The sequence below is a fragment of the Vanacampus margaritifer genome, chromosome 1 (assembly GCF_051991255.1).
Source record: "Vanacampus margaritifer isolate UIUO_Vmar chromosome 1, RoL_Vmar_1.0, whole genome shotgun sequence".
In the NCBI taxonomy this organism is placed as follows: domain Eukaryota; kingdom Metazoa; phylum Chordata; class Actinopteri; order Syngnathiformes; family Syngnathidae; genus Vanacampus; species Vanacampus margaritifer.
Genome location: NC_135432.1, coordinates 28,233,664 through 28,257,522, shown reverse-complemented (window position 1 = coordinate 28,257,522; position 23,859 = coordinate 28,233,664). Strand labels below are relative to the sequence as shown.

Sequence of the window (23,859 nt, the reverse complement as noted above, 5' to 3'; positions counted from 1 at the left end):
GGACAGTCAAAAGGTACTTACTGGGGAGTTACCAGCACTGAGTCCAGTGTGTCCTGTGCCTTGGCCATAGTGACAATAAGCAGTATAGAAACGGAAGTATGTATAGTTTTCCTATGATATGGTTATGTGGTCCAAACAGGATTTATTTTTTTAACCACTATTTTGGACAGACTCCAAATTGAACCATTACCAGGGTGTTAAAGGTTCAACATACCACCTTGAAATTCTCAAGACAAGTCCACTCTATAATTGATAAGGTTTTGTGCAAAAACAAGCACAAACTCAAGCATAAAAGAACTTGGGTTTAAAAATGCAATACATTTGCTGGAGTAAAGGCTAGAGCAGTCGCAACGGTAAAGCAGGTGTGATGCGTTCGCTGGTTTGACACTTTGACCTGGAGGTTCACAAGAAAGGCCGCCACATTCTCTCTTGTTCTCACGCAAGAGCTGATCTTGTCATAGGTGATTTTTGTGTGCGTGCGTGTAAGGTAATGGGTTTTGCCTACTGCTGACATCTTGTAGAACAGATATGTAAAAAAGCCTCCGGGGTGACAGTTTAATGCTGCATTCATGTCACGCTGGAAACATAGTAGAATAAGTAACCCTCCCAACTTAATTCCTCTTCACTTCAGTATTCCGTTGGTTAAGATTATGAGAGGGAAACAGCTTCGAACTCAGCTCAGACATTGTGATGCTCAGCGTGATGTGATTGATCCTGATGTCTAAGTGTTCCTGAAGTCTGACATCACTACATATCCCGGGTATAGTCCATGTTACTCTTTTTCTTGATGCATTTTAGGTTCACTGTTCTTGGCAGGCCTTTATTTTTAGCTATGGAGCCACCAAAACCTGCACAAAGTGGTGACCTTTGAAGCAGTAGAGGCTTCAACCTGCGTACAAATTATTTCTTGCACTTTTGAGTCCCACACTGACATTAACGGCTGCCGCCTTCTCTCGCTGACTCAGGTTTATTGTGAGCAAACAGCCAGCAAACAAACTGTGAATATTACGTTACATAATACTCATTATGCATTTATTTTAACCATCAAAAGCCCATAAGAGTCCATCTGTGTTTGATATGAGGTCTGTCATCCGACTGTATATCTATTTTCATCTAACCCATTCAGGAAGTGAGATCTTAGATACTGAATTACTGCGATATTTTTTGTTGACCCAAAATATTGTACACAATAAGTACACTGATATCTAATACGATTAAGAACAATAAAGTAATGTAACATTTAGACTATATCTAATCTCTGTTAATCTATTTTTATTTCATTGCTGTACTTAAAAGCCCAAGAGAAAAATCAAGACATGTAGCATTGATCCTTTGACTGAGCTTCAGTGAGATGTGCTGTGTGGATCAGGTATAATATAACCCAATGGTTCTCAACCGCGGTCCTCAAGTACCCCTATCCAGCCTGTTTTCCATGTCTCCCACAAGCAACACAGGTGTTTCAAACGATCAGCTAATCAGCAAGCTCTGCATGATGCCTGATAATGATCCACAGCTGTGTTGGCTGGGGAGACATGGAAAACAGGCTTGATAGGGGGACTCGAGGACCGGGGCTAACAAACAGCAATATAACCTATGACCTCTTGAATTTGAGGCAAACGTGGAAACCACTCGTCCGCCATGCTGCCCTCCAGACAGTCATATATTACAAATTGAACTGTTAAAAAACTTGGTCCAATATTTTGAAGCGCATGGAAATTGTGGCACTCCACATAAATGTAATTGTGAAAAAAGGTAAATGTCATACTTTGGCGCGGTGCTTTCCAACCTTGGAGCCGAAGCGCATATCCTTCACAAGAAAAATCATAAAGTCTTGTTTTTTTCCTAAACAAAGATTGTTTGTTTGCGAATGAAATTAGAGGATTTTGACTTTTAAACATAATAATAAAAATGGTTCAAAACATTTTCATTTCCTGTGCATTTTGTGTGCAATAACCTTGCTGGCAAGATGACGTTTTACTGAATTTTTGTGTCCAGCGTTGCCATTGGGCATTCAATTATCTGGCTACTTATGCTTGCCTGTCATTGTGTTTTAACTCAACCAGAATTTGACAGTTTGGTTTTAGTCCTCTGGCTAGTGCAGAGGGGAGTAAAAAAAATAAAATAAAAAAATAAAGGCAGTAGCTCATCTATCAGGACTTGGGCTATGGAACTGAAGGGTCATTGTTTGCATCCCGCTGCAGATAAAATGTAAAGTGGCAAGTAGTTGTTGGAGAGATGCTAGTCTGCTTCCTGACTACTGCCGGGGTGCCCTTGAGCAAGGCAATGACCTCTCACCCAAGCTCAAGCGGCGCAGCACAATTTGCATGCCCCTTTTGCTCTCACATCTCTCTTTGCATGCCTGTACATGTTTAGTTTGGTGTGCAATGCAGATATCCAGCAGAGTGTGAGTTGAACTTCCCCTCCAGGGATTACAATGAGTATAACAAATGTCCAAAAAGAAACTGAAAAAACAAAAGGTGATTTATTACCTCTGAACAATTTGCCCCCCCTCTCTTCTGAAATGATGGCTACGCCACTGAGTACTACATTACTACACACTCGTCTCATTCAAAGTGTCACCCGTGAGCAAAGGCAGAGCAGTGGACCTTATGCATGGCAGCACATTATTTCCACTGGAAAAATCAGATAGCATACATTTCAATTGTCAGTATGCAAGGCTCGAAATGAAAAAAATTTAAAGCAGTTTTGCTAATCAATGACTTCATTTGCGTTTCTAATTTTTAACTTTTTGTCTTTATTTTTAACTTTCACATTTGTATTAGCAAATAATCCCATGGACCTGAAGTAAGCGTTTTATTAAAACAATGAAAGGGGGTGGTGGGGGTCCATGGTTGTTCTTCCATGGGGCCCCAGGGTTTTAGGAAACGCCCCTCATGTGCCGCTCTCGTTTGACTTGACAGGCTGAGGCGCATGACATATTCGGCTTTAAAGTGACGTCACGAAGGCGCGAGCCTCAGCAGGCAGCTCGTTTGTCAGTGGCAGAGACGAAGACGAGCGGCGGGAGGAGACGGAGCTGCCTTTCTTTCTCTCTCACTCGCTCCCCTCTCTCTCCTCTTTCGCTCCATTTCTCCACTGACACGCTCCAATCCTCTCTCTCGCTCCAACTCCGCTGAAACAACCGCAACCGCCTCCTTCGTCACCCCTCCTTATTCTTTTTTATTTTATTTTGAATATATATATATTTTTCTCCACCTCTCCACCACAGATGTTACCCCAACCACAGATGTTGCCTCCTCTTTAGAGATGCTGGACCCACTAACTCGCGACGACTTCTCTCCAGCTGTATGTCAACATTTCTGGACGCTCGTCTGCCTAACAACGATGTAGAAGAGAGAGCAGACGAAGATGCAGACATCGCTTGATTTTTTTTCTTTCTTTGTTTTTTTTTTGGTTCTTTCTTAGTCTTCATCGCCTTGAGAGGTGGTGAAAAATTGAAGGCAAAGTTTGAGGATTCGTTTTTTGGCTTCCGGTTCACCTGTCCACCTACACGCGCCCATTAACCCCCACATTTTTTTTCAACCCGTCTACTCTGAAGATTATTGCCAAGTAGAATAAGTTAAAACGTGCTTCTATTTTTTTCTTATTTTTTTCCATCGCTGGAGGAATTATATGTGCGCCACCACAGTGGATATGGCTTAAATGATGTTGGCGTCACCGTTAGCTGGAGAAAAGTCCGTCACTTGAGTGTCATTGACCACAGTCGACTTCGGTTGAACGCTAATCTAAATGGGAGGATACCCGGTGGACTGATTCGGCATTTGAGAAGGAGAACATGTGGATAAAACGGAGTGTCGCCCGCAGGTAAGACGATTTATGGTCATAAATCAATCAATGAAGTAGCTCTTTACCTAATGTTTTGGTAGATTTAAAAATGTGCGTCGTGTTTCACTCTTCTGCTTGTTTTTAAATCTACGTCACACCAACTTTGAAGAAACTGATTTATGACTGGACTCTATTTATTAAGTCAACAACAGCCTTTTGATAAAATATTCCTAACTATGTTTAAATCAAGTGTGGCTTTTATTATTATTATTATTATTATTCTTCTTCTTCTTATTATTATTATTATTATTATTATTATATTAAATTTTAGGGAGTCACGTTTGAGCGAACAATTCATAACATGAACGCTGAGGGGCGCCAATGTAACAGCACAAGTAGCGCTTAAGACTTGAGTTTAGATCTACTCCCCACCTGTGAGAGAACGCGCACTCCCACACACGCGCAATTATCTGGCTAATTATCGGGTGAAAACAACAGCACCATTAATGGATGCCTTATTTGTTGTCTAGAAGAGCAGAGAAAGAAAGGAGGCAAATGAAGACCGGACCACATAGTTCAATTTAATGAAGTGTAATACTGTTTTTGAGTAACAAAGGTTTTCATGAGATGCAGTATATGCGAGCTGCCAGCAAGTTAGATACATGCTCTAAGATCAAACAGTCGGTCATTTTCATGCATGCATGACATACTGAACATATCAAGTCTGACCTCGTAGGGAAACACATGATGCTTATATAAAAGATAACATGCAAGCAAAATAGTTTTGAATAAATTGGCCAGAGGTGTGAATCTGCCAGTGTTCAGTCAATGAAAATGTTTCCATTATTTGTTGACTTGATAGGACATATTCATGTCAGACTGAAAGCTAGTCATACTAATCCTTTGTCATAGTCAGTCTCCAACCATTTCTTTATTACTCAGACAGCTGTCAATAACATTGTATCTGGCAGTGAACATATTCAGTGAAGCAAACAAACTACTAGCTCCTTGTTCAGAAAGACAAAAAACGTTGTGGGCATTACAGCAGCATTGTCATTAGCAAACATGGAGATGAGCATGTTGAAATGTCAAAATTAATAGATAACACCTGCAGAACTGTCGATGAAGTATTACGTGCATGATCACCTCCTACCAAAGTGTTATTCAGATAAACTCCGGGACTTTACAAATGTGAAGTAATTGTAAGCTGCTCAATAATGAAGTCATTCTTCAGGGGAAAAAAGCAATTGCATATTTGTATTCAATACATAATTATTAGATATTTTAAAAGTATTCCGTGAAATAGGAAGTTAGTCATTCAGGAATCACTCTATGTACTGATAGCGAGAGAGAGGGGAAAAAAAATCTGTTTATGGTCTTTTTTTAATATATCAAAAAGTCATCCTCTTTATTGAAAACATCCAAAACAAAATGAGTTAGACAAAGAAAACCCTCAACATATCATCTGTAGAAGTGATTGTGGGACCCTGTAATGTAGATTTTTACCAGCAAGGATTCATTCTTCATGAATCATTATTAGCATTCTTGGACACATTCCATGCTTATTCCATGGTTAAGGTTTCCCACACCAAACTCTCCTCCCACCAAGCCACTGGAAAGAATACACAGCGCAATGCAACTGCAAAAATATCACTGGCAGAGACACCCGTTTCAGTGGGCACTGTGGGAGCTCTTCACATCAAAAGAAAAGAGTTAAATATAGGAAACAGTTTAGTTGCAGATAAGAACAAAAGAAAGTTGGTAAAGTGAGATGAATAATTTGGAGGCTACTTTGAATAGATGCTCAGGTTGAACAAAGATGGATTTCCAAGCAGAATTACAAGGACTGTTTTTTGACACAAAGCAAGTTGGTCGTGACTTCTTTCTAGCCATCCAAAAACATGTTTGGTTCGACTTGAAACTGCCCATATGTGTGAACGCGAATGGCCGTCTGTCTCGATGTGCCAGTCTTGTGATTGACGGGTGATCTGTCCAGAATGCAGTCTGCCTCTCAACCAAGTCAGCCGGGATCCACTTATGAGTCATATAAAATAGTTGATGGATAACTTCTATTATATAACCGGTCCAATTGTTTCCTTGTGGATGTGTTCAATGCGTTTTGAAGCCCCTTACAAAACAATTAAAATTGATCTAATAGGCTGACTCTAATCAAAATATATCATTTCTCATCAAGGCGGTTTCTGTGGTCAGGGATGAATGCCTTTGATAGTCTTCGCAGATGTCGAAGCGGAAAGGTGGCATCACTGATATTCCTGTATTCATGTAATTTAGGTGCCACCCTAATAGCTTCTATGAGAGTTATTAGCAAGGCCTCTCAGGAGCGTGATTAACCTAATTTGCAGGGAAATAGGCTGTGTTGCTTCTCTGAGATTCCATCCTCTGGAGATGTCTGTGCGTCTGTAAGCTCCAACGTCATAAATACCCAGTGCACAGCAGTCTGTTAAATCCAGAAGGACCAGAACTGGTTGTCCCTGTGAAAAAAGTGTATGCCAAAAGAACCGTATGCTGGTTGCTGCTGCGGGAAAAGTGGAGCAAAAACAATGTGTTTACTTGTACAGAAATGACAAAGCCACTCATGGGTGTTGGATCATTAAGTTTTATACATCAATGCATTTTCAACAACCTGATGAATGAATTACAGCGTCTCAAGATAGCATTATAAGATATTATAAGATATAAGAATCAGTGCATAAGAAGCAAACCAGTATTTATTCATTTGTGCGTTTCAGACAGAACTCACCAAAGCAGGATGTTGTCATGCTTGTCGTGCTCGTTTATGGAGCTGTTGCAGCTTCGCACGTGAAGATAATTCATTTGTCATTTGACATCAATGCCAACAACTTTGCGGTGTTAAAGTTTATCCTGGCAGCAATAACCTGTTACCCACCTATGACACAAGGTCAGAAGCACAATATTTGCATGTTGTTTTCAAAGCCTCCGTCCCATCCAGGAGTTAACCAATGTAAAGTATTTTTGTAAATTGATACAAACATTCAAATGGAACCTCGGTCAAAAGACGAGTGAAATCTGTTGCGCAGCGCTGATAAACTTCAAATTTGTCCTTTTTTTTGCTTTGAAAAAAGGAAAAGGAAACTATGACTAATAGTTGATTTCCACAGGCAAAATAACATGGTTAGCAACCAGGAACGTGTTCACAATAATAACAAAAAAGAAAGTGGGAGTTTATAACGTGATGCATTGCCATCACAGGAAGTTAATTAAGCATGGTGGTATGGACAAATGTAGCTTCATGAAGCACTTGTGATATCTTTTGACTCCTCTAGATGGCAATCATGGTTTAAAGATGCAGTGGAAATGTAATCAATTTCCATTGCACTAGCCTTGATCTTTTAACCAAGAGCACCATCTACAAGAGTAAAATAACATCACAAGTGCGTCATGTAGCTTTATTTTCCCATCACTGCTTGTTGGTAGTGATGCCTTCATAAAAATGTAAATAAGTACTACAAATCTATAATAAATCATAGACCTACTAACGCTGTTCCTCCAGCGTGTACATTTTGCAAAACGACACTTAACCTAATACACACTCATTGTAATAAGATAATTATGAGGGGAAAATGTAATTGCCACAGACCTGCAGAAAAATTATCCTGATAAAATATTTCAATGGATTAGTCTGAATGTGTTCAACAAAGGAATGACAGTGTAGGAATTTTTTTTTTTTAATGCTTTTGTTAATTTTGAGTTTCTCGTTTTGGTGAAGAACTCTCCTGAACTGAAGTGGACCCACGCTGCCTGTGCCAAAGCCAGGCCAATTTAACACTACACCATCATTGACAACCTTTCCAATTACTTAACATTTATTTAAGATGACCTAATTAAACCACAACTTAATTCTCAAAATAATATCTCTCTCTGTGAATTGCGTGCTCTGCCGTCAGATGAGCCTTGCAACTGCAACATACAGCATGTCCATTAACGAGCAATGGCGTGTACTGTGGGTGATGCAAGTGAGCAGGACATCAGAGAGGGATCATTTCTACTCAGCAAGCACATATGCAGAGCCTCAGGCGCGGGGCTGTGACAACCTGGCATTCATGTTCCTGCACATACCCCCACTTTCAGATCTTAATGTCCAGGTTGTCACCATGTTGCAAGCAGCAGTCGGCCCGGGTGACTTAATGAGCATTGTTTCAGTTTGGTCGTGTGTCTCTCCCACTGAAGCACGACCATGCCACAGAGACTTAACAACACAGAGTCCCGCCCTGATTCATGTAAGGAGCTTTTTCTGGATCAATAGTGCCTCTCCGACAGATCAGATTTATTTGTCGTGCTTGCCACTAACTGGGCTTCTCTGGCATTTCTCACTGGGCTACTTTTCACTGAAATATTTTGTAAATGAAAAAAAAGCATTACTGGCTCACAACAGTGGTAATTGATGTGGATTGAGGCTTGGACTGCAGAGGAAACAGATTTGATTGTGATGGTCGGAGGTTATTGGAGCATTCTATTTTGTTTAGTTTTTTTACCCTGTTCCCATGCTCTTTTAGCCTTGCTTATCTTTTCGAGCATGAAGGTCACTGTAGCCACAACCGTATGCAGATAAAGTAATTAATGCAAAATCTTGAGCTATCAAACCAAAAAATCAAAATAATAGCATAACACACATTGCACATTGGATCCATTTGGATTTATATTTTTCCCATTTTGAAACATTGTGCAACTTCACAAGTGTAGCAAGTCTGCTGTTGCACAGCTAGACCAGCTGCTCAGCCTTACCGGTTTCTATTTATATATTTATTTATTGTATTTATTTATTCGTATTGCATTCAACATTCGCTCCCCGGAGACCTTCTACACATACACAATCCACAGATCTCTGCAACTCTTTGCAGAGCCAACTGTAATATTTATATCCTAAATGCAGGATATCTACTGTGGAGGGTTTAACTTGACACCACAGATCCTGTTTTTCAAAGCAACAAAACCACTGTTAAAAGGAGGAACAAAGATCAAATAATCTTGGGAAAAATACATTAATACATAAAAGTCTGGTTATTATTTCAAACAGATGTTGCCCCTGTCCTGTAGGTGGCAGCAAAGTGATTGAGGGAGAATTGTCTAAAATGTTTCATGGAAGTTATGCAAAGCTAAGATACAGGTTAACTTAACCTCCTTATTTGGCTGAATTAGTAACTTGACATTAAACCTCACAACTGCAAAAACATTTGTGTGCTTGTATGACGTACACTGGTTCTGTTTTCCCGGGTTGTCCCGGCAAAGAGATAGAGCTCGCAGAGCTCTTCAGTTCCAGGAACAGACATTCCGCGTAATCAACAGGCTACAAATGAACGTGTATTACAGTTCCACATTTAGTGGAATGGTTAGATGGAGCATTGATAGCCACTTGGTTGATTCATAGGCGAAAACATCATGATGCTTCATTTGCTCTACTGCGCCAGCAAGTGGACAATAAATGTAAAATGGGGAGTGACTAATGACACCATGGCTGTGTTCATTTGCGACTTGTCATTCAAGCTCACAACTGCAAAGACATTTGTATGCGTGTGTGCATTTATCCATACTGGGTTTCCCTATTGCACGGAATGATATATTCTGTTTCAGTAGGCATTAGGCATAGTAAACCAATGGACATGTATCCAAGTGGCCCGCGACCACATTCTTATTGTGAGTGTGTGTGTGTGTTGGGTGGGGGTGGGATTCTGATCTGAACATTTTTCATTCCTTTATTGCAGGGGACCTCCTCATACTTGTAGCTCTGCATCCACTGATTCTCTTATTTGTGGATTTATCTATTTTTTTAAATATTTTTTTTATTTACTTATTCATTTTTTGAAAATCAATATTTATTTATTTTTATATTTTTGCGGGGTGGGGGTTTGGGGGACCAAACAGTTTTTTTCTCGAAAAGTTTATTAGCATTTAAAAAAAAAATAACAAAAAACTCTTAATGTTTTTCAACTAGTTGTATGCAGCAAGCTGTATCCATATCCCCCGCATATACCGGGGTTCCACTGTATAGTTTTATGTTGTAGTATCACCCTTCACCACTAGATGGCAGACATGCCATAATTGCGCTTACACCAGGTCGCATACTGATTTGGAATGACATGCAGGACAAACATAATACCTGAATACTATTACAATCTGAGTGGGTTGAGTTTTGTGAAAACATGCACAAATTGAATTCTTGCACTTCCTGTTCAGCAGTTTCAGCAACTGTTGTTCAGTTGGTACTTGAATGGTAATTTTTATGCACGAGGACACTGTACTTGCATAAACAAGTCACAGTATGTAGTTATATAAACTCTTTGTTGTTGAATGCTGGATTTTTATACAGTCATTGAGAAACATATTTGTGTCCCCCTCCGTTATTTAAGTTGCTCATCCCTGATCTAGTGGAAAAGCTTTCATTTGTTCTGTCACTGGCATATATAGGTGAAGATAGTACTGTATATTATATGTAGTATGAGTAGGGGAGACCGGAGCTAGTTGTATCAAGGGTAAGTTGTCACATTGCAATTTTCTTGTCCACCAGAGGGCGCAACGAAAAAGTGGAATACTAGTTTTCTTTAAATGGTCAAGGATTGTGTACTGTCGGAGAAGAGAATAGCACATTGTGAGTTTAGATGAGGGCCAGTTATTTGTTTTGCACAACCCAAAGTAAACATTTTCAACTTCACTAATTTTGAAACAGGTGTCATATAGCGATCTGTTTTAAGCCAACTTTAAACTAGAGCAAGTATTAGCCCACATGGTAGTTTGGGGCAACTTGCCTCAGTCATTTTGGGGTTTATTGTCACATATGCAAAGAATGGGCCAATGAAAAATGCACCTCTGGCAACTCGGTTTACATATGCCAGAATTACCCTTCAGATGATGTGTCTGAAGAGTGAGGTGATTAGTTTGCTAGGTTTTGTTTCATAGTACCCCCACCCCCCCCCCCACCCCCCTAAGAAAATAAATAAATAAAATGTTTTGTTTCACTGTTTAAACATTGATTTTCCAGTTGGTGGTGGAACTGCAGTATGCGTACATGTCAGGACTGGTTTAAGTGTCATGATGAACCATCCATTAATCAATTAACCGAAATGCTTTATTTTTTTAAATTATTATCATTATTTTGAAATTATTTGTATTGAATAACAATTTAATCTCAAATTTCCGGTTTAAGGAAAGCAAAACTGGCATTTGAGGCAGAGAGCTGTACATGCCAGCAGTTCATTAGGAATTTAATCTATTTCAAAATATTTTATGTTAAAGTTTGCTCAATGACTATAGTACATTTTCAAGATCAATGACAAACAATTTCTCTAGCTGTAAAAATAAATAAACAGGAGAAAAGAGATAATTTTGTCCTTGTTTTATTCTATTAGTTGCAAAATCCAATGTGACATCTTACCCCATATAGTGTGACAACTTACCCATTGGAGGGGCAGCATGTCACTTGTTCACTCCCTCTAATTGATAGCTTATAACTTTGCACTGACACAAAGTAGGAAAATTACATGAATACAAAAAAAAATACCTAAGACTTTGGTCCTTCATCTGGTATACATTTTGTTTATATATAATGTATTGATTCCAAGAACTAGACAAAAGTATAAAAAGTGATACAACTAGCCCCGTGTTCTCAAAATAAATTCTTGTTAAACCAATTAAATGTGAAATTAGATCATTTTAATTTGCCCCAGCACACTGGTTGGGAATGACTGCTTTAGTGGATTGACATTTAGCTTAGCTAAACTAGTTGCAAATACTTCCACAATGCCAAGTGCTATGAGTGTGGAAACATCATTTGGATGGACGGTACAGGTAACCCCCAGTAGTCTCTGTATCTCGGTTTGGGCCATAGTTCGGTATATGTGATATGTGTTTTGTACACAATGACAACTTTTTTTTTTTTTTTTATCTCTCTCATAATTATTTCTTTATTTTATTTGTCAGAAAAAAAACATTTTGTAGTGTACTGCAAGAAAAATAATGTTACGCATAATCAAAATGCGTCTGTGACATGGTTTAAGTTTAGCGTCTATGTGGTTGGTCGTTTGCATGCATGTTGTTTGCCTTTGAAAAGCAAAGACTTAACAGAAATGTGAGGATTTGAAATTGGGGTCATTGCAATGTAGATTCCTCCCTCATTATTCAAGTACCTGTCCTCTTTATGTTTGCTATACACACGCCCACTCGACGCAGACAAAAGGGCTGAATGGCAACATTGCGCCTGCATCTTGTGCAAAGCTTCAGCATGTTCAAAATACCAAAATATTTTGGACAATTTCATGCTCATGTGGGAACAGAGCTGGCTCCTTCCTCTTCCAACTTGACTGTGCACCAGTGCACAAAGCAAGGTCCATAAAGACATGGATGACAGAGTCTGGTGTTGATGAGCTTCACTGGCCTGCATGGAGTCCTGACTTTAACTCAGCAGAACACATTTGGGATGAATTGCAGTGCAGACTGAGAGCCAAGAAAAAAACTAAACAAGAGAATGTTGTTGCTGCATGGTCATGTGTGCTTGTCTTAAAAATGTCAATAATACGTCAATGATTCTGTACTTGTAGTTTTGACCAAAACACGAGTGGAGTCTAGTGAGCTAACATTCACAGCTATGCATTAGATTGTCAGTAAACATTGATCTTAAAAGTATTCACGTGGATGAATTTGCTTTAATGAGCCAACTCATGTATTTTCAGTATGTCACGACGAATGATCTTGTGAAGGATGCAGTCATTTTGCATGGAGGTAGACAGGAAGAACCTGAGCGCTATCAGTACTTAAAATAGGAAGCACGTGGTGTTAAATCCCATTACAAAACTGCAAAAACTGCAGAGTCTACCAACCGGCACTCTGAGGGCCGTCCTTAGTTATACAGATTTTTTGGAGAATTTATTTGTGAGATATGAAGTTTAAAAGAAGCTTCAATAAATTGGGCATCTGGTAAAAACTAAATGAAAAGAATCAAAAGAAAAGAACACAAAATGAACCAACACAAAACTAATTATGTATATTGAGAAATATGGATTTATCAGCGTGCCTGTGGAAACACAACCAAGTGGTTACTTTGGAATGATTCAACGTCAAATGTTGCACAACTCCCTTATTTTCAAAGCAAGCTGAGACAAAAATAACACAGGAGAATAAAGTAAAACTTGAAGTCTGGTAGCAATCGATTGGCAGGCCACCAAAAATCCTCAACTGAGCAGACATGGGAAAAACATACAATAGCTAACCACAAAGTACAGTGATAAAGTAAATAAAGTCAAATGGGAATAAAGTACTTAGGGGACTAGAACCTTTGCTTCTTCTTTAACAATTTATTGTGTTGATTATAATACGATACGATACGATATACTTTTATTTTCCCCGTGGGGAGCTTTTTCCTGGATACTGGATAATGGAAAGGCTATGCTGACATATTTGAAAAAGTAAATTTGGAGGTAGTTTTTGAAATGATACTTGAATGATGCTTTTGAACTGAATACATGATTGCACTTCTTTGTGGGTTTGATATCCATTCATTTTGGGCATTTGCATTTAGGCAACTGCATCTGATCACATACTGTCCGTGCCCACTTTTCCAGAACTTCTATGATATTTTTAGATTTTATACCTTTCTGTAAATTTTTTGGGCAATTTTATGAACATATTATGGGAATTTTCTGCTCCTCTTCTTCCTTTTTGGACATTTCATGGCTATTTTCTTACGTCTTTTTTGCTATAATTTTTCAGAAATTTTTGTGGACATTATGGTAATTTTGTGCTTTTTCTGTTCCTTTTTGCACAGTTTTATGGTCATTTTTTCATCTACCATTTGGCTCTCTTTTTCCGACAACTTAAAAATGTGGACTATGACGTTTTTTTAAATATTTAATTTGTCGCTTTTTAATTTAGTAATTAATTTATTAAAATAATATTTTATCTTAAAATTAAAAAATATGTAAAAACAATATAAGTTTCTACTTCTTTTTTCTTTTTTTCTTTTTTTAAGAGATCCACAGGGAGCAATGGCTCAGTGGTTGAGTGGTCGTCTCAAATCCATGAGGTTGGGGTTCAATCACCCCTGGTGACCATGTTGAAGTATCCTTGAGCAAGACACTGAACCCCGATTTGCTCCCAGTGGACCTGGCAGCTCCTTACGTGGCAGCAGCCGACCACTGATCTATGAGTGTGTGTGTGAATGTGAGGCTTTAATTGTAAAGCGCTTTGGGCACCATATGGTGTAGTTAAAGCGCTATCTAAAAAGCAGTCCGTTTCCATTTTACCAAAGGAGAAAGACTTAAGAGCCACATGTGGTACCAGAGCTGCAGGTTGCAGACCCCAGCCTTAGATTATACATTTTGTATTAATGGCAAAATCACTCATTATCCAGTGTATGGATGGAAAAATTGTGTTTTAATGGCTAATGTATTTTTCATGAGAAAATCTAATGTTTGTGTGACAAAATATCCTCATGGCCTGCTTGTGTAACTGTATGGTGAAATGTAGTTTTCATGGCAAATTGTTGTAATTTTGCAACATGTAATTTCTAATCACAAGATATTGAGTTGGTGACAAAATGTTCTCATGGCATAATCTAGTGTTTTTCTGTCAAAATATGTAGAATAAAGGCAATATGTTTTTTTTTGTGGCAAATCATATTCTTTGTGGAGAAACACGTATTTTTCAAGACAAACTAGTGTGCATGTAGCATGCACTTTTAATAGAGCATTGTTTTGTTTTGTAAAAAAAAAAAAAAAAAGTGCTTATGTGGCAAACGATGCACTATCATGGCCTATTTTTGTGTTCTACTGGGAAATATACCGTTTTAATATGTAGTGTTAATTCTCTTTTTTTTGGCGGCAGAAACATTTTGCAAGCAAAATATGCTATTTTTATGGTGATATACTGTAGTTGTTACCTTTACATAAACATTTAGGCGTCAACTTCACTCCCCTATTTTTTATCCTTATACATTTAAAAGCAAGGACAGAGCAATTCCTCCAGTCAGCAAACACTTTAAAATGCCTCAGTGTAATCAAGTGAGATGATGACAGGCCAACATTTATAATTGCATAATGGGATTCTGTTCCCTGTAAAGACTACAAGATGGTATATTGGGAGTGACTTTAGCCGTCAATCAGGCAATGATTATGGAATGCCAACATAACTGCACAGTTAATTGATAGCAATGACAACAAAAAAGTAGCCTATCCTCAAATGCCTTTCAATGTCAAAAAAATCATTTCCATTAATTTGAAAGATAGAATTGTGCTACTGATATACGATTTTAGAATTCAAATGGCAATTTTAACAAAATGATTTATGTCAAAATTAACATCTCAGTGAATTTCTATTTAACTTTCCACTCTAAACTGAAATATTTCTTTCTGACGTGACAGGGAAATGTGTTCACCTTGGCATTCATACAAATTATTTTGCAGTGGGCATTGGTGCAGAATTGATTCCTCATTCATCCTCGTCTTGTAAGCAACCCAGGCAAAATGAAAAGTAAGACTTATCTAAAACGAGCACAGGTGCTAAATAAGAACAAAAGGATGACAAAGTTTAGCAACATCTATTCAGACCTCTGACGAGAGTTATTCTACTCAATGCAACATTTGCATCAAAACAGGTTCAATTCAGAATATTCAGCAAGCGAGTCCCATACTCTTTAGAATTTAAAATTTACCAAGGGCTAACTGAGTAAATATGCTTGTATCTTGTCTAATGTTCCTTCCCCCGATTCTGAAACAAGCCAAGAAAATGCATGATGATCTTCATCTCCAATTTTTACTGTGCTTTCTTCTCTTGACATGATTTACTGTCCTCAATCCAGGAATGACTTTAGGCTTCTGCTGCAGGGTGTGCTTGATGAGATGCGAAGCACAGGGTGCGTATTAGATGTAAATATCGCTGATGATCAGGTAAATTTAATCATGGCAGCCAAAATGGTGATCACGATTAAGATTCGATTAGTTGAGGCCTCAGTCAAGGCGGAGAGAATTTTGCCCAGTTTCATAACAGTGTTGGCAAAAAAAACATTTAGGCTTCTGTTGGAAAGCAAAAACAACAATAACAACAACAAAAAGTCAAGTGGAACGTTTGAAATGTATTTGGGGCCAGTCAGAATGTGATTAGCTAATTCTGAAAACAGCTTCATCATACTTCTGCAACCACATTATCTCATTTGCTTAGTTTTTATTTCGCCGATCTTTTTTGAACTGTACAGGTTATAGGTCATGCTCACACACAATAAAGGCATTTGAATAGGGTTATGTTGACTTTTTCTATCCACTTTATCTGTTCATGCTGAACATATTAGAGTTGGAGCAATTATATACTTTTCCACTGGATGGCATACCGTAACAACCTGTTGCCATTCATATAAATTCAGCAGAACAATCCCAGCTTTCACAGAGTGACAGACATTTAGAAGACAATTTTTCAATTTGATATATTTTTATGATATTTTGTTTGGTGGTGTGCTGTTTGTTCAAAAAATGTAAATTGTTGCTGTGTTGTGAAAAACACATATGTCCATTTTTGTCTTTTATTTATTTATTATTATTATTTCATTTTTACGTTTATGGGATGAATGCAGATATCCCAAAAATGTAAACAAAAATAATAATAATAAAAAATGGACAACAAAATGTAAAATACATGCCTTTGCTCACTAAAGTTGAGAAATACTGTACTTGTCTAACCAACAGACCCTTCTGCCTTGTGGAGTAGTTGCAGATGAAGCAACTTCAAACTTTATTGCAATACCTAAGACACATTCTTACAACTAGCAGAATCTACAAAAATCAGATGTAGGTTAAAAATGAAAAACAGGTAGCCATAAAAAGGTCTATTATCGTGAGTGCTAAATAATGCTTACGAAAACAAAACAAAATTACAATGCTATTGTAATTCACTGCAAGGTTTTATTCTTTGATTATCCCAAATGTAAAATGTAGAACACACGAGAGATTCAATTTATTGGACGGAATACTAATGTCAGAAACGGATTGAGTAATTGTGTTTCTAGAACACGTTTAATTGATGGCCACACACACCCTCCCCTCGAGATTTTAAGTACAACACAACATATTAATAATGCCCGCAGGTTCCCAGCTCAGCTAGCTACCTTTACAATGTTCACAGGAACCTGGCATGTCTTCAAACAACATGCGTTGGTCGCCGCCCCGAGCCCTGTTCTGTTAATTATTGAGATTTGGGGTGGGAATCGCTCACCACCTCACAATTCCATTCCTGACTATTATTGCTTATTGATGGATGGATCTGAATGGATGTTTTTTTCCCCCTTGCAACAATATATGACTACTTACTACTTTTTTATGACTCAACTTTACCATAATAAACGTGATAACAGAAATAAATGTGTCTCCAGAAAAAAAGAAAAAAAAAAGAAAGAAAAATAAATAAATGTGTCATTAAAAGGAAGAGCTGTATGAATGTAACATTTGTCAACAATTTTTCTCAGCACTTCAAAATGCCAATGGGGGGGGGGGTGTTAAATTGTGGCTATTACAAATAATTGGCTGGCTGCCTCACCTCTCTCCACCTCCAATGGAAAAAGTATGGTGGTGGGGGGCACATTTTGCAGCTATGCCCCCGATTGCATCTAAGACTCGATTATTTCGATAAGTTCTGTTATAAAGAGAGCATTAATCAAGCCTGAGTAAGCCAGGGTACAACTCTTGAAAAAGGTGATTATTCTGGGTCATGTTCCCTTCAAGCTGCTTTTCCAAATTAAAAGCATTGGGAAGGGCAGCGAGGCACTGATTTGCCCTCATTTTGTTAACAGACTGGCTATGAGCGTGAAAACAAATTCCCACGGCGATTTTCTAAAGGTCAGAGTAATTTCCACTTGATATCAAATGTATGTTTTCTAATCTGTACAAAACAGGACCGTTTAGTTTTTTAATAAAACTCCAATAAAGAGTGATTTAAAAAGAATATGTTATGTCGGGCGTGGTTGAGGACCCAAGTGCGGGGCAGGCAAACACAGGTGGACCACATAAAGCTTGACGAGACAAGGGAAGGACACAGGGACAACATAACAAAACACAGGTCACACAAACAAAGGACAAGAAGAAAACTCAAAATTAAACAAAAACCCAACCCGACAAAACCAAAGTTAACATGATAACAAATAAAACCCAAAACATGACAGAAGCAAATAAAACTAACCAAGACCCAAACCATGACAGAATACATTTATTAATAATTATAATTTTGGCCATTGTTTGTGGTTTATGTTTTTTTTTTTTTAGGTCATTTTTTGAAGATTAGGTAGCATTTTAACACCTATGCGCTTGTAATTTGACCAGTTTGCTATTATGGCATGAACAGGATGGATCCAATAGTCGGACTACGTCGTTTGTTCACTGTAAATTCATTGTTTCAACTGATCTGGCAGTGATCTGTGGAGTAGAAGATGCCTATATTTCCTCCTGGACAGTCCAAGACCACATATGCGCTTACTTCATTCACAAAATGTTTCTTTCTTTTTAAGGCTCAACAGTAAATGTCAGGTTGTCAGCATGTCTGCACTGCTGATGGACCAAACAATACCACTATCAGACCCATGTAGTGTTTACGGGAATTGAGCTGTCATTTTTGTATCATAAAGGAAGGCCATTGTAACAGCCGCACAGGCATGCAAAACCGCAGTGCAATTGATTATTTAAGCTGAAATCAAATTTGTTTTACGATTTTAGCGACTGTTGGGGATGGGCATAATAATGAATCAATCATTAAGGGTTATATTAAATGTAATTGTTTGTTGATGAGTCACTTCTTCACGCAATTAGGGTCAAATGAGTGCAGTTCTCACACTTATTGATTTTTAGTTGCATCACGGGTGTATGTGATTCTGAATTGATGAATATATTGTAATAGTAACAATGTAATGCAGGTGAAATGATCAAAAAGTGAAGTGCAGTGTCTGCTGGGCTCTTGTAACATTGCAGAGCAAGACACTTATTGCTTGAAGTTTCGTTGAAAGCGCTGTTATGATGTTTTTTTTGTCAAATATTTGAATGCACAAAGCTGAAAAAATATTGTTGACTTTTTATGATGCTGAGAAACATTTTATTGCCGTTTGTTGCCTTCAAATTTCTTCAGATTTCATTTGGTTTAAAAAAAAAGAGAATGAGAGTAAATTTGTATTTTACTTTGATAATTTAAATATAGGTCATTACGAATACTATTTTAAAAGTTGCAAGCATTCATCACAGTAATTTATTGAAGGGAATTCGGTGGGTCAAACAGCAATCCCTACTGGCTATACTGCATGTTTCTGTTGGCATGCCCCTATAGTTCCCGTATTCTCACTGGTGGGGCCATTGTTATAATTTGATGAAGCAGTCAAATGCAGCTTTCTTTGCCGGTAGGGTCCTATCTGCCCTCACAGTGAGCTGTGAAAGGGGAAGTGCCCTTGTTCTCTGGCCTGGATGTTATCAGAGAATTTTCACCCCCCAGAGGGGAAAGATTGCTGCCGAGCTCCTTCCTTGGTCTCTCTTTTCTTTTTCAATCTCTGTTGCTCTCTTTGGGTAATATAAATGCATGGACTCCATCCCTCTATTTTAAGTCTTCTCCCCAGTGTGAACTGGTTGTCCTCGAGGCTGGCAGAATTAGGGGAAGTGGAATGGATGGAACCACAATGTATGAGCTCTCACCAGCATCACATTATTGTTCCGCTCTCTCGCTTTCTTTATGAACCTTTTGAATTTGCTCAATCAAGCAACACAACTATCGGAGATACGTAGGAATATGTCTTGTAGTGTAAAACTTAAAAAGGAGTCATAATCCATGCGCTCATTCCCCTGAGGCATTTAAAGACAACCGTGATAGTGTCAAGGTTTTGCAGGGGAAAAAAAAAAATCTTCAGTCATTTTGGCTATAAATAAAATGAAACACAGTCATTTTCAATAGAAAAAATATCTGACACACCAAAGAAAAAGTTGATTGTAACTTTCTTATAGATCCTCCTTTATTGTGTAGTAATTGAGCCATAATATTGTTTAAAAGGAACCTCAATGGCAATGACTGCAATCCAGTCATTATGGTATACATTCTTTCCATTTACTTGTATTTTCTATCTAATGATACAAAAATGCCCGACCTATATGTTGTTGTTTTTAGGCTAAATGTGATCATTGGAAAAAAATTGTGGGGACCCTTCACGCTAACCCTATAATGCAACAACAAAGGTACGAATTACAGAACATTTGACTATTTTGCAATTGTCACGGTTGGCTGTGGTTTTGGATCCAAGTGTGGGGGGGGGGGGGGGCAGAGCGAGGAGGCCGAGCAAATGAAGCTTTTGTGAAGCACTGAACCACTTGAGCCAATTGTTTTGAAAATACTGTAGGTTCATTACTCGAAGCTTCAGTTACAGTGACCTCTACTGGTAAACTGCAAGGCTGCAGTGGATTTAAAGCATCTTTGCTTTGAAAATTCTTTGATGGTCTCACACTAAGACCGAATAGAATAGCATGTTCTATTGACAAATAAAGACAGATGAATGTGTGTATTTTGTTATTGAGGAGAAAGTGCTGGTAAAATATGGCATAGGTTGGGTGTGCTTGTGTAACTGACAGGGGGTCATGGGGGACACTCAAAGATTTTTATTGAGGTACATTATTTTTTCCACTGTTTTTGGATTGAGCCGGTTTCTTTTTTTGCTCACAACTTCTCCACATTTAGAGAAAACTCGCTCGCACGGGACCGACGATGCTAGCGTGCATAAAAATTGTTTTGCAAGCTGAAACAGATGAGGGTACACATTTTGGTGGTTCAGCCAGTAAACCAGTGGATCCTCTGATCGGTCCAGGGGTGGCTCAGTCAAATAACGCTGCACCTCCACTATAGCGTCTGCGCTGTGGCATTCCTTGCCTTCCGAAGCATCTCTATCCAGTGTGTGCCAAAGGTTAATATCTGAAAGACAAACATGACAGTAACCATCAGTACTGTAAGGTTTCAATCCATATCCTTTTTTACTTTTACTTATTTTTTCTGCATTTAATCAATTAACTAATTTAAAAAAATTACAAGTGGATGATGGATTTGCTGGTGCTGGTAGAGCTGATGTGGAGGGCTGTTCTTCTGTAAGTGTGTCAGGTGGTGTGTATCTCATCAGTTGTGAGCATTGTGCGGTAAGTCATTTTATTGATGCTTGTGCCTGTACTTGATTGTAGAATCCAATTGTTCTGAATCTTGGATCCAGCAGCAGTGCTGTTTGGGTTTCTGTAGGGTCAAGCCTCTTTTGCATCCCTGACAGTAAGTTCTGTCCCAGTATTGCAGCAGTGTTGTGGCTTATTGTACCAATTGTTTCATTCAAGTATAGCCTCAACATTTTTGTCATTGGCATGACCTTTGACCCCAAGACTCTTTTCTCCTCGGACAATTCTACTGTTGCCTGGTAAAAGGGGGCAAGCAATTGGAGGCATGCAGCAACTGTTTCATAGTCCTCAGAGGACAGAGGTCTTACTTCTGTTTTCAGCGTTGCAAGAGCTGCCCCTACTGACTGTCTCTCCTCAAAAAGGCGCTGTAACATGAGGAAGGTGCTGTTCCAGCGTGTGTCCACCTCCTGGATAAGCTTCATCACTGGACGCTGCATCTGCTCCTGCGAGCTTCTATTTTGCTGTTGTGCTGGTTCTAAACAAAGTGACAACTTTCCGTGCCCTTGTGCGAAGGTCTTGTAGGCCAAGTGTTAAATCAAGGGACTTCTTCACCACTAAATTTAGTGAATGGGCAAAGCAAAGTGCATGTCTTAAATTGGTACTTCTGACAGAGGCTACCATATTAGCCCCTGCATCCGTTACAATAGAGCTCACTTTGCTTTCAATGCCCCATTCCTCCATGAGAGACCTTATTGCAGCAGTAATGTTAACAGATGTATGAGCATCAGGGAAAGGCACCACTCCCAAAAGCACTGTGGCCAGCTTCACAGAGTCATCTACATAATGGCAGGTCACTGCTAGATATGCATCCATATTAATGGAGGTCCACATATCAGCAGTTAGGCTCACAGCCTCTACCCTCTGGCCTTGGTCTTCTCCTCCTCATATTTCTGGAGCACCATGTTCTGGGTGGAAGAGTGTATGTGGGATCAAGCAATGCCACAAACTCCTTGAAGCCACAGTCATCCACGATGGAAAAAGGCTATGAGTCTTTCACTACCATATTCACAAGAGCCTCATCCAGCTTTGGCTTCCGGTCCACTAAGACAAAAAAATAAAGACACAAAGAAATAAAAAGAAAATGAATTAAAGAAAATAAGAATTTATGTAAAATTGCACTAAACAAAGCAGGCCTATGAGTCATGGAATACAGTCATATCATATTGTGTGTCTAGTTAATAATACTATAATACATATAGCATACCTTGATTGTGTTCCCGTGGTTAACAGCAGCTCCATGCTTGGCAGTGAAGTGCCTAATCATGGAAGAAGTATTCCCATGATACTGCAGTTCAGTAGCACACACTAAGCACTGGACCTGTAGAGAAAGCATTTTTAAATAAAAATGCAATTTGATTGTATAATGCTATAGCCAAATGGGTACACTAATCATATTACATATACTGTTTCTACACATGCACCTGACTGAGGTCAAATCAATTGAAGAAAGTAAAAAAGGTAAAGCCTATTTACATAAGCTTTACAACCAAACATTGGTTGTTCAGTGGTAAAATTATCACCTGCCACTCTGGTAACTTGGGTTCCATTCCCGTCCAAGTTAAAACGTTTTGTATTTAATTTGCACCTCGAAAAAAAAAAAATGCCCTTCGAAAAAATAAATCAATAAATAATTGTCCCCCGGGGATAATTAAAGTTTTTTTCTGATTCTGATCTATATACATAACTTTAAACAGCCAGCACACCTACCTTACCAGGAGTGATCAGATTGAAGTGTTCCCACATTTCAGAACGACTTCTCTCCCTGGCTGGCTCCATGAATGACCAAATGTAACAACGCAAGGCAATGACAATTCAACAGCACCAACAACCTTCGAATAGTACATTGTTTAGAGCGGTCATAAAGGGTTGACGCTCAAATTCAAAACAGTTTCAACCTGTCACCTGTCAGAATCGAGAATCACGCGATTGGACCGCGAACCAGGCATGTGATTCATTCGGGCAACGAATCAGTCGCTGCTTCGGACGTCATATGTCACGTGATTTTTTCCGCACCAAAAGAAGTTTTGAAGCAGTGGTTCTATGGAATTGTAGTTCAGGGTTTGAAGCTTGTATCGAAGCTTCAGTGTTGCACTGCCATCACTAGGCCGAGGTAAAGTCCAAAACAAAAAGCTTTTATTAACTCAACAAAAACAAGGTGGTGCACAACATGCCGATAAAAAAACAACAAAGTCCTAAAGCAAAGCAAACAAGCAAGCAAGCAACTAGCAAGTCATGGGAGAAATGACAAGACTTGGAAACGACAATGGACTGAACCAGACTGGACAAACACAACAGACTAAATGCACCAACACTAATGAGCCACACCTGGGGAACACAATAGGCAGAAGGCACTGATTGGTCAGACACACTGGGAAGGGAAGAAACACACAGGTGGACGTGATCAGACATAACGAGACAAAGGGAGAAATCAGGAACACATGACAAACACCAACCACAGACAAAAACAACAAACATACCCATAACAAAATCCACTCCCTACAAAACCGAAACATAAAAGCAATACTATGCCCTTTAGTATTTAACGTTACAACATGGAGGAATTTTCAAGTATAAAACATATATTCAAAAAAATGACATTAACTGGTAAATGTACAAATTACTGGCAACATTTTTTTTTATTCACAATGCCCGTTAATGTTGAATGACATTTCTTCTACGCCATTATTTTCTTTGCCATGAAATGATGACTTCAAAATAAAAACCAGACATCTTTCATGTACGTCAAAACAGGTCATCTTTGACAGACTCACATTTTAAATATATGATGGGAACTGAAATGGGAGACAGTATTTTTTCTTAAGTTTCCAAAACAAAGTTTCCTGTCAAGAATTGTGGGTGAATTGAAAGACAAACATGGAAATGTTCCCAAAAA

The 23,859-nt window shown here is 38.6% G+C and overlaps 1 protein-coding gene across 1 annotated transcript in view; it reads left to right on the top strand.

Moving 5' to 3' along the window:
* The first annotated feature begins 3,023 nt into the window (after nucleotides 1-3,023).
* ajap1 (adherens junctions associated protein 1) overlaps nucleotides 3,024-23,859 on the top strand; it is a 55,973-nt gene continuing 35,137 nt past the window's right edge. The window contains exon 1 of the mRNA XM_077544939.1: nucleotides 3,024-3,822. Coding sequence (XP_077401065.1) covers nucleotides 3,794-3,822 — 29 coding nt within the window. The 5' untranslated portion in view covers nucleotides 3,024-3,793. The remainder of the gene's footprint in view (nucleotides 3,823-23,859) is intronic.